Raw genomic sequence first — 15,848 nt, forward strand, 5'->3', positions numbered from 1 at the left:
CCATAGGAATATCCTTCCTGCTACAGTTAAATTACAGAAATGAGACTAGAAACAAATTTGACTTTTCTTGGTTTCAAAATCTTGAAATTAAACATTAAGTACATTCAAATGATAAAAGACAATAGTATAGAATATATCATTAAAAAATATTCAATACGTGAAAAGAACTAAGAGAATAATAAAACAGAAAGTTCTTGGCTTATTGCTGGTAATGAATATAGACAAGTCAATATAGCACCAAGTGTTCAACTAGACGAAGAAAAAGAAGAGGATTACATGAAAAGATTATTAGGATCATCAGTATGAATTTAGAATTAAGGAGACATACAAACCTCTGTACTTGCTATGCCCATAGCAAGTCTAATGTCTGCCTCATGCAGAGCAGGAGCTGTTGGATCATTGGTCCCTTCACTAGTTATTGCTACAGCCTCGCCAAAGAAATTCCCAAAATTAGTCAACAAGGTGTGTTTATCCAAAGGTAAAGACCGAATCATCGCCTGTTTCCACTACCAGCAACAAAGAAAATTTTTCTCCATTGATGAAGCTCAGATAAGATCACCCTCAACAAATCCAAGAGCAGTGTTATCATCGTATTCATCATCATCTTCCTCAAAGAAAAGAACCCTTTTGATTACTTCTCTTGTAGTCCTTTGGTACTCCTCAAATATTGGAGTTTTGCTTCTAAATAAGTACTTGCTCTCTAACTATGGTTTCAAGTTCCCAATTTTCCTTACCATGTGCCACATGTCTGCTTGTGCGATTCTTAGTTACCTTTCCATTGTTTTCTTCAAGATTGTGCCTCTTCAGGCTGTCAAATCCAGTCCTCAGCTCCTAAAGGTTGCAACTTTGAGTGTTGTTTTTTGTGGATCTGTTGTTGGTTGTAACATTTCGCTTAGGTATTTGCCTGTCTCGTTTAATCAAGCTATCGGTGCTACTGCACCTTTTTTTACTGCGGTTTTTGCTTACTTGTTGACCTTCAAGAGGGAATCTTGGGTTACATATGCTGCTCTCGTGCCTGTCGTTGCTGGTGTTATCATTGCAACCGGGGTGTGTTTCCTTCTCCTCGATTTTGTTTTATTTTATTTTATTTGTTTTATATATTTTATATAGATTAAAATTGTGGGTATTTTTTTTAGTATTCGGAAAGAAATCTGAACCTAAATCTATTATCAAATTATACATGCACTCGTTGACAGGCATACAATTAAAAATATGGGTATTTTTCTTACTTCAGAGTATGATTTGAATTTTTTTCCCGGCTCTATATTGCTCACATCATGTAATTCTTGATACTAGCTGAATTAGTGGCTCTTTATTATTTTAATACTGTTTCTTAGCTAGTAACTTTTTTTTTCCTTTTCAGGAATTACTGATTTTAATGTAACTTTCAGCGAGTGTTTTAAGTTATATCCTGTTTTCGTCTTGCAAATTTGTTTCCACATTCAAAATTTACTAATGTTGAAAAGCATATAAGCTACATCCTAAAGCAAGCAGAGAATGAAACAGTAAAATTTTTTTGTTGGTGACAGGGTCAGCCAGGTTTTCATCTGTATGGATTTACTATATGCATAAGTGCTACAGCTGCAAGAGCTTTCAAGTCTGTTCTTCAGGGCCTCCTGCTTTCTTCTGATGGGTAAGTGCATTCATCCTGCAACTTATATTTGTAGCGAGTGCATTCCTGTTTTTCTTGGTTTACGAGAATTTATTCAGTACTTGTTGTCTGAAAAAAAATATATACAGGCACTCACAGTTTGAAGGTTGGTTGAAATGTTACATTCATGGAATATTTCTGATTAATTTCCATTGGCAGACATTTTTTCTTTGAACTGCAGAATGTTACAAAGTGTTGCTCATGTGTTCAATTCTTATGCATTGCAGAGAACAATTGAACTCCATGAATTTGCTATTGTATATGTCGCCAATTGCAATTTTAGTATTGTTGCCTGCAGCACTTATAATGGAGCCCAATGTACTAGAAGCCAACATGAACCTGGGAAGGCAACATAAGTTCATGTGGTTATTGTTGCTTCTTAATTCTACAATGGCTTACTCAGCTAACTTGTCAAACTTCTTAGTCACTAAGCATACAAGTGCTCTAACACTCCAGGTTCGCATTATTTACCCTCTTCACTGTTTTTGAAGGTTCAGTTAAAGAACCTGATTTCGTCGTGTGTGTTTAATAACCAGTTCTCTTGTGTTTGTTTCAGAGTTTTCTCCACTTCTTTGTCTACAATGATCTTCTTAACCTTAACTTTCTTTTTCTTATGTAATGTTGTGATCAGGTGTTGGGCAATGCAAAATGTGCAGTGGCTGTTGTTATCTCAATTTTAATCTTCAGGAATCCGGTGACATTTGTGGGCGTCGTAGGTTACACGGTGACTGTTCTTGGGGTAGTTGTTTATGGAGAAGCAAAGAGAAGGTTTAGTAAAAGTATATGGAGAAGGAAAGAGAAGGTTTAGTAAAAGTATATGGAGAAGGAAAGAGAAGGTTTAGATAAATGATCTTTGAATCTACCATTTCTTTACCAGACATGTCTTATTTTATGATACAAAGGGAAAGGGAGAGAGCGATTACATGATGGCGTTGTATATTTTATATATAGAAAATATATACTGTAATATATTCTGATTTGCTTGGACTCGATTCATCTTCCAGGGTAAACTAGATTATCCAGTTGTTAGGAGTAGAAGATTCATAAAAGAGAATATGCTCCTTGGAATCATGTTTATTAATCATTTGCTTATATTATGTTGAAATGCATTTTTGCGGCTCACCCATTTACCAAAAATCTTATGACATTTTTTTTTATTTTAACCTATTAAATACTTTAATTTATAAAAATTGCAACTAATACACTTTATTTAAATCTACTGATAAGTTATCATCGATTAAACACTGGTTGAATAGTCAAAACATGAGAAAATTATCGTTTTAAAAATTATACTTACCACGATCAATATTTTGCATATAAAAATAAAAAAATCTTAAACATGGTGAGGCGAGAGCTTATTACAAAAAGTAAAATTAAAAATGACAAAGTAAATGTTAGAGTTCAAAGAGGCACGACAAGATTTTTTCTTTTCTATATGGTGTTTTATGCTTTACAAGATTTCTGATCTTCTGGTGTATGTGCATGTATTAAAAATGACAAAGTAAATGTTAGAGTTCAAAGAGGCACGACAAGATTTTTTCTTTTCTATATGGTGTTTTATGCTTTACAAGATTTCTGATCTTCTGGTGTATGTGCATGTATGAAAACAATAATCAGTCAAAAACTCTCGTAACTGTGAAAAAGGAAATTAAACTTAAAAACCTAACCTAAAATTTGAGCATGTGGGCAGGACTTTGAGATAACAGGGTTTTAAACATCGGTTTCGGAAAAGCTTTCGAAATCAGAAACCGGAACGAATTGGACTGAATCAGATCGAAATATCAGATGCCACTTTTTTTTTTTTTTTCAAAAACTGTTAAGGTATTTGAAGCCTTGGATAATAATTGATTTAGTGGTTGAGAACCTAAACGTCTCAGGGTTTATTCCGCTGGATATGTTACCTTGTATCATGATTTGTTATCCATATAAATATTTGTAAAATTAGAAGTTTCTTTTTATGGAGCAAAACTTGCGGCTTCCAGACTCCTATCTGTTTCACAATATATACTGAAAAGCACCTGGCATACCATATTTCCAATGCTTTTCTGAACTAAAAGACATTTTCAACAATTTCTAAAATTGTCCAATCAACAAAACCTTATAGAAAAAAAGAAGCCTTATTGGATAACTTTTCCAACCACATCTTAATATTCTCATTTTCATTTTCACCTTTTTTTTTTTTTTTTCCTTTTTGGAGTTATAGTACAAAAATGTAAAAATAATTTTTGGAGATGAGATTTCTAGTGAAAAAATTATCAATCAACCAAAAAGCACCTGGAATTTTGTAAGGCTGAAAAGCTCATTGATAAATGCACAAATCGCACAAGTATACGCCTGGAAATATAAGATCTTTCGGATTGATTGCATCATCAGAATGTTTTTCCCTATCCATAAAGCACAAAATTGTGTCATAGTGCATAAGGTGTCAAATGTAAATAGCTCTCCTCTTGCATTGCAATTAGGCTATTTTAATGACCTGAACCCATAAAACTGTAGGTTAGAGTTATCTTACCGTTTAGTGCTTTTTCAAGCCAGGTCTGAACCAGTTGGAAGAGCATCGTAGCCATCATGGTGCTTTGAAGTAACCCTTTTGACAGGGATGCACTTAAGGACAACTGCAACAGGCATGCTAACTGCTCCAGGGATGCACTTAAGGACAACTGCAACAGGCATGCTAACTGCTCCGATTAAGATGCTGAGAAGCCATAGTTGCCAGCTTAATGGCACAGTGCTTGCAAAAGCTCCCAAAAATACAACTATGATTACTTGGAAGGTTACTGTCGAAACCATAACCCCCATGAATATTAAGCTGTTGAACATGCCTCGGAATACATTTATCTTCTCTATTTGACGACAATTAATTTCATTAAAGATCTGCAACAAAAATAAAAACAAACACTTCGCCAGTCAACAAATTGGAAATTAGGAGATTGTTTGTCACACAACTTTTAACAGTTAATTTCTTTTCTGATTGCTTTTAGATTGACAAAGCCTAATATGGTCAGTTCATCATTGTATATCTGAAAACTCTCTCTCTCTCTCTACACACACACACACACACACACGCACACACATATAACATAAACACTACAAAAGTAACAGGCAAAATCAAAACCATACCTGACAAAAGACAAAAGAGTTGAATATCAAAGTATTGAGAACTTTAGTAGCATCTGAACCAGTGAGTCCTAATAGGCGCTTCCCATCAAAATTGAGAATTCCAAGTATGATCAGTTGATAAATACTCTGGCCAATTATATTCCTCCACATGGCCTTTGTGATAAAGCTTTCACCCCTGCCTACAGGAGGCCGTTTCATCAATTCATCAACAGGAGGCTCTGTAGCCAGTGCCAAGGCACCAAGAGTGTCCATTATCATGTTGACCCAAAGCAACTGCACAGTAGTTAAGGGAGCAGACCCTGAAAGAATGTGAAATACATAGATGACAATTAGTACTGTAATATTTAGCATTGTTGCAATGATCGACATGGACAAAAGGTTCCAAACCAGCACACCTGAGATGCATGCAGAAACAAAATCGATTACAAGAGCTACAATATTAACAGTTAGCTGAAACTGCACAAACTTTTGAATATTTACATAGACTGCACGTCCCCATTTACAAACATTTATAATAGTTGTAAACTTATCATCCATTATGATGACATCAGCATTCTCTCTTGCAACCTGCACATAGCATCCATGAAAAGGTAAGCAATGTGAGAATACATAGCAAAATTCACGTGGATAAAAGGCAATTCAGGTTACGCTAAAGAAAGCAAAAAACAGGTTTTATCAATGTGGTTTCCATGTAGCTAACAGCAGTACAAGAACTACTGCCTCAGTGAAGTTGCATATACCTCAAACCTCAAATAAAGATTTACAAAAGGTTTAAAAGAACTACTACAGTATCTGCATGAAGACATGAGATCATTACAACATAAATAAGTATAAAATGGGGGAAACACATAATATTCCAAAAACAAACTTTGAGAGATAACGTTATTTTAATTGAAAAAAATAATATCATTGCTCCAAGAAGTTGAATGATTAGTTAAAAATACAATCTCCCCCAACAGGAAGTAGAGCACAAACAATTGAGTTCGAAAGTCTTCGATTACATCCTCACATTCATAAACCATGCCAGCAGAAAATTGTTCGTGTTTTTGTTTCTTTAACATGTAGCAGAAATGATAGTGAACAGAAGTGATACAAATAAAGGGATAAAAGAACATTCTTCATACTACAGTTAATTGAGACAAGGACCTATGTGATTTTTCTTGGCTCAAAATCTTGGATGCAAACATTAATTATATTCAAGTGACAAACGACAATATTGCAATATATATCATGTGAAGGATGTCAAAAAATTCAATATGTGAAAAGAACAAAGAGAAGAATAAATAATACAAAGTAAATTTTTTTAAAAAATAATGGTGCTTCTTGTTGGGATGGATATTGACAAGTCAATATAGCACCAAAAAACATGACTTGCAACAAGTAGAAGGTGAAAACAACGAGAATCACACATGAGCGATTATCAGGATCATCAGTATGAAATTAGAGCTAAGCAGAGATGCAAAACCTCTGTTCCTGCTATGCCCATTGCAAGTCCAATGTCTGCCTCATGCAGCGCTGGTGCATCATTGGTCCCATCACCAGTTACTGCCACAATCTCTCCAAACATATTCCTCAAATTAGTTACCAAGGTGTGTTTGTCCAAAGGTAAAGACCGAGCCATCACCTGTAGACGAGGAACAAAGAAATTTTTTATGCATCTAATTACACACATGATTAAGTGATTGAATCTTCCAGCACATTTGTTCACACACCTGGATTCTCGGTATGATGTCCCTCATCTCCTCAGAAGTCTTGCTACGAAACTCTTGTGCTTCTATGGCCAAGCCATCTTCAGTAAGTATGCCACATTCTTTGGCTATAGCTTTAGCTGTATTTATATTATCACCAGTCACCATCCGAACAGTGACTCCAGCTTCCAAACAAGTTCGAACTGCATCCTTGACACCAGGGCGCACTGGATCCTTGATTCCAACAATGGCTACCAGTGTATAGCCAGAGTCAGGGATGCTGCTTTCGCGAGAACTGTCATCTAGATCTTTGAAAGCTAAGCAGAGGGTTCGCAGAGCTTCAGCAGCAAAGTCATTTATGACATTTGAGATATTTCTCACTTGCTCTGGAGATAAATGAACTGATTTTCCACTGTCATCAACAACCTTGTCACACATTTTTAATACTATTTCTGATGCACCTTTGCAAGAAGCCCGCAACCCCCCATCAGGAAGAGCAACAAGCACAGACATCTTCTTTCTGACTGAACTGAAAGGCTCAACCTTGAGTATCTTAAACTCTTTGCGTTGTGCATCAAAATCACCACCCAGAAGCAAGCCAAATTCTAACAGTGCTTTTTCTGTTGGTGTCCCCAAAATTTTATTCTTTCCATCATCATCCTTGCTTATTTCACAAACCGTATTTTGAAATATAACCTCCAAAAGGAACCTCAAGACACTTTCAGATACTTCCAATCCCAAAATGTCTTCATGGTTACTGTTGTTAATATCTTTAGCTTTTCCACATATCCATATTTTGTCAACTACCATTTGGTTAGTGGTTAAGGTCCCTGTTTTATCCGTACAAATACAACCAACAGAACCCATTGTCTCACAGGCAGATAGATGCCTTACCAGTGCCTTGTCCTGCATTAGTTTCTTCATTGCAAAAGCAAGACTCAAAGTCACTGCCAATGGCAATCCTTCGGGAACAGCAACAACAATTATGGTTACTGCAATAGCAAAGTAGTTCAGAATTGTGAATGCATCTGTTGAGGTCCAATGTGTAAATTCTCCATGAAGCAATTTATCCACCAAAAACCTTGCTGTCAGCGCCAAAAATGTAAGCACGGCAAAAGCCAAACCAATCTTTCCAATAATTGTAGCAACGCCGTTCAGCTTCACCTGTAATGGGTTCTCATCTTCACCACCGCAATTCAGAGTTTCCATCAACTTTCCCCATTCAGTCTTCATACCAACTGCCGTCACTAGCATCTTTCCTGACCCATCTTGCACTCTGGTTCCTGAAAGAAGAAAAGGTTTGTTATCATATATATTCACAGGTTCACTCTCCCCTGACAAGCTTGACTCGTCAATCACTAAGCTATATCCCGATATGTAAATCCCATCAGCTGGAACTATATCTCCAGTAGATAATCGAACAACATCTCCAATAACCAAGTCATAAGTGGAGACTTCCTTTGTTTTTCCGTCCCTTATTACCTGGATAGAAATCTTTTTCTTTTCCCTATCCAGGTCTCTGAACTGCAAGGACTGCTTATAGTCACTAACAGCAGTAACAGTGACTACCAATAATATACTGAGTATGATTCCCAAGCCATCATACATGCCCTTTGGCCATCCCTCAGTAGCAATTCCAATACCTATAGAAACCACAGCACAAATCATAAGGATAATTAATGTTAAATCATGTAGTGCTTCCCAAACAAACATCCAAAAACTTCTAGGAGGTTTCTCGGTAAAACGGTTGCACCCATAAATCTGTTGCCTGGTAGGTATACTGCTTCCATCGATGCCATCTTCCAGTGAGACAGAGACTCTCTGTGCAATTCCCTCCACTCCTCCATAGCTTTTCAAAGCTTTAAAATCATGGTCACGGGCAATGGACGCAAGTATATCTGGTTCAATTCCAAAACCTGCTTTTCTAACCTCATCTGAAAGCTTGAGCTCAACTTGAAAACCAGCTGCTGCATGAGCTACAGCGGCAGCTGCATGATATAAAACAAAGCAAGAAAATAAAGCATAAGAATCAACAACTAAAGACATATTTCTAGTTGAAAACTCAATGTTAAGGATCATACCATCAATGAACTGCAGAGCTGCTTTGTTAACATATAAAGCAACTCTTATTGTTTCCTGGTTTTGTAAAGAGGGGGAAAGGAGGGGAAGGCCAAAAAGGAAAGAGATTAGATTTAATCATAAAATTCACTTGCTGCTGTAACACTAGGAACTTCATAGTGCCATCATCAACTATCATACTGAAATTTAATACAATCCAAGGATTAGTGATGTTAGTGCAACATAGAATGTTTGACATGATAGCTACAAGTTTGCTTGGTAATGCACATTTCACTTTCCACACAGAAAAGATATATTGCTTCCGACCATTGTCATCTCAGATTTAAATGTTTCCATTCTACACGAGTGACAAATTATGTAACACAGTAAATGACAAACAAGACAATTCCTAACTCATGATTAGCTACCTTTTAAGTTGCACAAAGTATCATGAAAAAACTAGGGTAATTCTAGAAAGCAACACCATTGATATTCAAGGCCCCCCACCAAAAAAAAAAAAATATATATATATATATATATATTCTCACAAGAATGCTGATGATGCATGATGCTCCATACAAGTTGTTCTGATATGCATCTTTTTCTCTTGGTATATCTTGAAAACAAAAGTGAAGCTCAATATCATGCTAATCCACCAATTACCTACTGAAGATGACAGTGAATGCGCAAAAGATCACAATTCAGAGGATCCATTTGGATTTTAAAGGAAAATTCAGAGGGAACCAACAGTTCAATTTCAGAAAATTTCCAACTGAAGTGAATCTCAAAATTTAAAGGGGAAAAGAAATTAAATTAAATAAGTGTCACATTCGGCAAAAGCCATGTCCACAAATAAGTGTCACATTTGTAGATTTTAGCAATGATAAATTTTCTTTTCCCATTTTTATCCTTTGTAAATGACGAATGTTAATTGCTGTAATTAAGAAAATTCTCTCTTTTTATTGTGAATAAAGGTAACATAGTAAATGTGCTTAATAATTTATTATAAATTAGATAAATTAAATGGCTTTCTTAAGGGACGAGAAAAATGCAAATGTGATACTTATTTGTGGAAGAATAGAGTATCGATAATTTGTCCCTTTTTTCAAAAAAATTTATTGTTGAATGTTGATTATATGCAGAACTCAAATTTCTCAGAATATAAAAATTATTCCTACCATATAAAATTTATATTGTAAGGCTCGTAGTGTCCGCAGCATAAAAAATGCATTACTTTCACTAATTGATTTTCCAAGGATATCAACTCAAACCATTCTAAAGTTCATTCATTTTCTAAAATTCATAACCAAACAATATGCAATATCAGCATAGATATTAAACGTTTATCATAAGTTAAGTTAAATACAGAAGTTTCCTGTCTGGAACAGAGGGATTTTTTTTTTTAATGTGTGCACATGATTTTTTTTAATCTTTTTGTCTTTGTTAAAAGAATATATATGTGTGTATCATGCCACGGCATTTTTTTTCTCTTTTCCCAAAAGCATAACTTCACTTTCCAATTATACCCATTTAGTCGCCTGGCACCCGAACATGAGGGTGACCTATTGTGCACCGACTATATCACTAATATTTGTCAAGCAAATTCTCATAATTTAATCAACACAAACACTGAATAGTGAAAAAAAAAAAAAAAAAAGATAAAAACCAATAATAATCATCATCAGGCCCGCCCTCTTAACTATATCAATATAGTACTTTTTCTTTTTCAGTGTTTTCTCTCTCTAACTAGTTCTTTTTTTGAAGTCAAGTAAATTTAGAATATAAAAGAAAAAATATCAAAAAAATAAAAAATATTTAAGCATTAAGAGGCTAGTTGTTTATTGGAAGAAAGATATAAATTTGACTAAAATCAAAGTGATAGTAGTTACAAATACTCTCCTAGATTCAGTAACGAAAAAGGAAAAAAAAAATAGAGAATTACTAATAAGAATAAAACTCTAAAACTCAATATATAACAAGTAACAAATTATATAAAAAAAATATCAATTTGAATCTCAAAAATTAGCCCCTTCATCAACCGGAAAGGTCATGATTTAATGAAATTTATTGTTAATGGACAAACAAAATGGCTAAAGCTGAGTTAATAAATGGAAATTATAAAACAAATCATACTAGAATTTAATATTGATCACTTAACGAGTTTGCTTTAGTCTTTTATTCGTCCTTTCCATGGAGTCTTTATCTCAGGTTAGTTCCTCGATTGTTCTTGGTTACAAATTCAAATAAATAAATAAATAAAAACAGACTACTTGAAAGAGAAGGAACGCCCAACAAATGCCGCGTAGGCAATGTATAGTTTGCTTCACACGTTCATAAGCACATCCTAATGCAAATTGATGACTGATCTAAAAAGCTTTAATTGTTTACAAATTTAGCAACTTAAAATATCTAATAGATCACCCACAAAATTCATGAGTGTCACCATAGCCAAATAAGAAAAGAGAATCATACTAGAATTCATGAGTGTCACCATAGCCCAATTGCATCATATTTTGATGCAAGCCAATCAAATGACTCAAAAATCACTAATTATTCCATCAATTCTTGACACCATATTAAAAGGAAATTATCTTAATTTTCCAGTAAGTTGGTTTTGAGTGCATCCCAATAGGTTATGTGTCGCTATTAAAATGAAGTTGATAAAGAATGACTATAGCTGATCCTGATTTTCAACTTTAAGCGGATTTAAATATCTTTTGTTCATTAAATGAACTTTAAACTCCACATGAGGGTGGCATGTGATAGCCATACCATAACTTAAACTGTCTAACCACACTTTTGTCATGTGTCACATAAATTAATCAACAATTTCTCATTGCAACGTTGCCACATTGCCTTCCACTCTTTAAATCTCTCTTCTCCCCAACAATCATTTTCAGTATCCTTTTATTCAGTAAATTAATATCATGGTCTTTATTACTCTAAAACTACAAACTACAATGTATAACTAACATAAAACAAGTAACCGAACAAAAAAAAAAAAATACTAACGGAAAGTTAACCTAGAAACAAGGGCAAGTATGATTCAGACATTAATTATTTAAATCTCTTCTCCAGTGCTAATTTGGTAATTTAACAAAAAATAACATTTATTTCCAAATTCCAATCATATACTAAGAATAGAAAATTCAAATGCAATTCCACGTAGCACAACGCGTCTCCAAATACATATAATAGTCTTGTTGAATATTTCAATAAAAGACACTAACACAGCAGATGCGATGCACACAAATGCAAAAGATGGGCAAATAAAGAAATAAGAAGCGGGGTGATATATAAGAATAAGAATAAGAATAGAAAATGATTCCATTTATGTCAAAAACCCAATGCCCAAGTAATTCATTCATTACTGTTCTATGTTCAGCAAAACACCACAACAGTTTCCAATTTATTCCCCTTGTACACAGACAATAGGAAATTTCGTGGAAACTTCCTAGCTTGCCATTATTTGGCGCTAAAAGTCAAAAGTTATGATGTAGTGGTGGGCGATTATCCTCCCTTTAATTTATCTACAGCCAAAAAAAAAAAAAAAAAAAAAAAAAAAAAGAAAAACATGAACCTATGCCCACAGAGGAAATAACGATTTGAGATACCATTATGAGTCGGTCCATAAATAATATCATGTATAATATATGGATTAAGAACCAATAGATTTATAAATTAATATTATATTTGTGCTTACGAATGTTAGTGTTTACGAGTGCCATGAAATACGATTATCGGCTTATGTAAATATAATCAAAGATATGTAACGTAATTAAATATTTATTTTTTAATAATTATTATTAATATTGAATTGCATTAACGTAAGTGTAAAAATTATGACGTAACCAATCACGTATTTGACGTGACAAGACCGGAATCAAAGAAAAAAGCTGTTAACCCGGTGGAGACGACGGCGTACAGTACCGTACAGGAGACACAAAACAAAAAATATGTGCTAACGTGCGCATGATGTTAAGCTAACTATAATGCCATACGACCAGGACTCTCTTTTTTTTCCGATATTGTTTGTTTCCGGAGCAAAGAAAAACCAAAATGAAAGTAAAATTCGTTGCGTTATTAGAAAAAAAAAAAAATAAGTCGAAAAAGAAAATTATAGAAAAATACGAAAAAGAGAAAAAAAAAAAAACCTGGATGCTTCTTTTTTTCTTCTCAGCCTCAGATCGTTTGGCGAGATCAGCGACCATACGAAACCTGCGGCGAGGATTTTTGACGATGGCCCCCACTGCCTTTCTCCATCTCCGCAACGCTTCTTCCGACGGATTTTTGTTTTCCACCTCAAAGTCCTTCAGTAGGTTCTTCATTTTCTAGGTGATAAGTGCAGCTAAATGTTTACTTTTGCAGGGAGTTGCGACGCGGCTGAATTGTCTCTTGTATATTTTGGTGTTTCTGTACCATTGGAAGGATTCAGGAGGATTTATTTGCCAAACATGTGTGTAAAAATGTCTAAACAATCAGAGCTTGAAACGTGTCAAATAATAAGGTTGGATGCGAAGTAACTACATTCTCCCTCCTTCCAAAAAAGATTATTAAATCTCAAAATTTAGTCCATTTATTTTGTTTTTATATTATAGTTAATTTTTAAATTATTTATTAAATTATTTATTAAATTTGATCTTATTTTAATAATTTTCATTAATTCATTAATTTTTTCAAAATTAGTCTTACTTTGAATTCACATGTCCTTTCATAAGTAATTTTATTTTTTATTAATTTTTTCTATTGAATTTTAAAAAATATCAATATTAGTCACTCTTATTAATTGGAACTTATATTTTCAATTTTATATTATCAATATAATTTTTATTATTTTAAAATAATAATTAGTCACGTGTTATATAAATGGGTACAATAAGAAAATTATGGTAAAAATTATCTACTAACCATACTAATTTTTATTTTTTAATTTATGTGAAAAAAGAAAGTGTGTTTTCTTTTCAGTACCAAGTGAATAGTAAATAAGTATATCTCAAATTATTTTGTGTCAACTATATGAATAATTTATTTCTATTGTACTCTTTTCATAACTACTTCATATGGTCTGAAATATAAATAGTTTAAGGTTTTTGCAAAAAAATTAAAAAGATAATTAATTCTCTTAAATTATAAAAAATTAAAGTAATTTTACCAAATTATTCTTTATCTCAACACCAATAGTAACCTGTGAAGATAATTATTATATCTAAAGTAAAGAAGATAATATAAAAAAAATATTATTTATTACTCCTTAAAATACTTAAAATAATTTGTATTATGAGACAAAATAATTATAAAAAAAACTTATATTTTAGGTCAGTGGGACTACAAATTTATTTATAGTTAGAAATGAATCGATTTGAACTCGACTCATCGAACTTTCTATAACTATTTTTGAGTCGAACTCAAATAACTGAAAAGTAGTTTGAAATTATTTACACCCTAATTCAAAATTCTATCCCCCATCTAATAATTATTTCTTATCTTTTACTCTTGATGGGTCTTAGAGTGTATTGGTTGATGAATTTAAGTTGAAAGCCTACTAAAATTACAACATTGCTAAAATATAGCATTATAGCATGTCATCTCCCTAAAAAAAAAAAAAAAAAAAAAAAAAGTGACATGTGGTCTTATCATCCATTATTCTAACTACTTTAAATAATATACATCAACCATCTTGAAAATATATAAACTAAAATATCTCTAACTTATAAGATCTCTAATATATTAATTTAACTATAGTTTAAATATCAATTTATATTTTCCACCTTGAATTTTATTTTTGCACAAAATAAATTTTATTTTTTTTCGATTGATCATACGACAGTCTAAACAGTATATTTTAGTATAGAATGATTAAAGTGTTAATAAAATTATAATTTAGGGATTTTATATTTAGTTTTTCAAAATAAAGATCTTTTTTTGTTAATTTGATTATAAGTAAGGGAACAATTTATATTTTTTTCTTAAAAAAAAACATGAATGATGAATTTATAATTAAATCAAATCTCATGACTGAATTTGAAAAAGAAAAAAAGATGTCAACCATTATCTTTAAAGATCTTTTTTTTATTATTACAAAATAAAATATTCTTTATATATTTTTGCTAAAAGGAGGATGCCATTGGAATTTAAAAATTACTGTACAAAAGTTCCTTTGAGTACTTAAAAGTTCAAGTAGCCTCTTTTTTTCTTTTTAAGTCACAGAAAGACAACCAACGAGTCAAATTTGATAATAGGATTTTTTTAAAGAAAAAGTACAATAATTAAAACTTTTCAATAAAGGAATAAAAATTTAATAATTCAAATAAAATAATTCATATATCATAGTCTAACATGGGCCACTTCCAAAAAGTAATTCATAAATAATACAACTAATTAAGAGTGTAATAGAACTTTCGAAGGAATTGACGTATGAATTCATTGAATTTGATTCACTGATATTTTTAAAGTTTATTAATTATTAATCAAATAACAGTTTGCTAATATAATTTTTTAAAAATAACTAAAAAGATAAATAAACGTGAAATAAGATAAAAAAAATATACAAGCCTTAAATTATGTAAAGTGATTTGTTGGAAGTTTGATAGTTAGTTTTCAGTTTTTCACTGTACTTTAAATATTTTAGTTATTTTTCATTTTTACCTTATTCACTGTTCCATTTCAAGAAAAAGATAAAAATTATATTGAAAATAAGTAATAGCTATTGTTATACATTTAATTTGCTTCATTTTAAAATTTAATGATTGGTACAGTAGTTTTATATAAAATTAGTGTTTACATTAACAAATTGTAGATGTTGTTTGTTTGATATTAAAATATTTTATTTTTACTTACAAGATGTGGCTCAATTGGCAACACAGACTGGATATATAAGAAGAGCTATCGGATTTAATCTTCATGAAACATATTTGTAAGGAGGGGTGAAGAGTTTTAACTGTGATTACGCCTTGAACCGAACTTGATAATGATTAAATCTCTCTCTCAATACTCAACAAAATTTAGTAAGACATGTGCTTCTGACGAACAATTGCAATTATTTATATAACAAAAAAAAGACCAAGAACACAAAATGCTAATCTCTATTTAAATTTACAAATTCGAAGAATTAGCATTAAATAATAAGGTTATTACCCTGCTATTACTTATTTGAAAGATTGAAAAAAGGTAATTGGAAAAAATATATTACACAAATTTGAATTGGAGCTTGAGAAAAAAAAAAAGAAACCTGAAATACACTAAAATTATGTACTTTTTTTGAAGTACTTTTTTCGAATTGAAAAATGATATAAAATTCTTCTTCTGCCCCTAGTTGCAGATAAGAAAACGAC

General features: G+C 32.3%; 2 protein-coding genes across 4 annotated transcripts; one reads left to right on the top strand and one right to left on the bottom strand.

Moving 5' to 3' along the window:
* Positions 1-130: 130 nt before the first annotated feature.
* LOC149498046 (UDP-URONIC ACID TRANSPORTER 1-like) lies at positions 131-2,732 on the top strand. The gene is made up of 4 exons (XM_089718247.1): positions 131-1,047; positions 1,530-1,633; positions 1,879-2,107; positions 2,283-2,732. The coding sequence occupies exons 1-4, from the start codon at positions 346-348 to the stop codon at positions 2,457-2,459; spliced, it is 1,212 nt and encodes a 403-aa protein (XP_089574373.1). The 5' UTR covers positions 131-345; the 3' UTR covers positions 2,460-2,732.
* Positions 2,733-3,749: 1,017 nt separating this feature from the next.
* LOC149498047 (calcium-transporting ATPase 4, plasma membrane-type-like) lies at positions 3,750-13,010 on the bottom strand. Of its 3 annotated transcripts, XM_089718245.1 has the most exons (8): positions 12,672-13,010; positions 8,541-8,595; positions 6,484-8,447; positions 6,237-6,395; positions 5,167-5,338; positions 4,772-5,070; positions 4,164-4,525; positions 3,750-4,035 (listed from the first exon to the last, which is right to left on the bottom strand). In XM_089718245.1, the coding sequence occupies exons 1-7, from the start codon at positions 12,843-12,845 to the stop codon at positions 4,178-4,180; spliced, it is 3,171 nt and encodes a 1,056-aa protein (XP_089574371.1). In that variant the 5' UTR covers positions 12,846-13,010; the 3' UTR covers positions 3,750-4,035; positions 4,164-4,177. The 3 variants fall into 3 exon arrangements, with proteins under 3 accessions (XP_089574371.1, XP_089574370.1, XP_089574372.1); XM_089718244.1 differs by having other exon boundaries at positions 3,750-4,525; XM_089718246.1 differs by lacking the exon at positions 12,672-13,010 and having other exon boundaries at positions 3,750-4,525; positions 6,484-8,102; positions 8,213-8,447; positions 8,541-10,498.
* Positions 13,011-15,848: the final 2,838 nt, after the last annotated feature.

Source organism: Jatropha curcas, chromosome 2 (genome assembly GCF_041381405.1).
Source record: "Jatropha curcas cultivar XTBG-Jc1 chromosome 2, XTBG_Jcur_1.0, whole genome shotgun sequence".
Classification (NCBI taxonomy): domain Eukaryota; kingdom Viridiplantae; phylum Streptophyta; class Magnoliopsida; order Malpighiales; family Euphorbiaceae; genus Jatropha; species Jatropha curcas.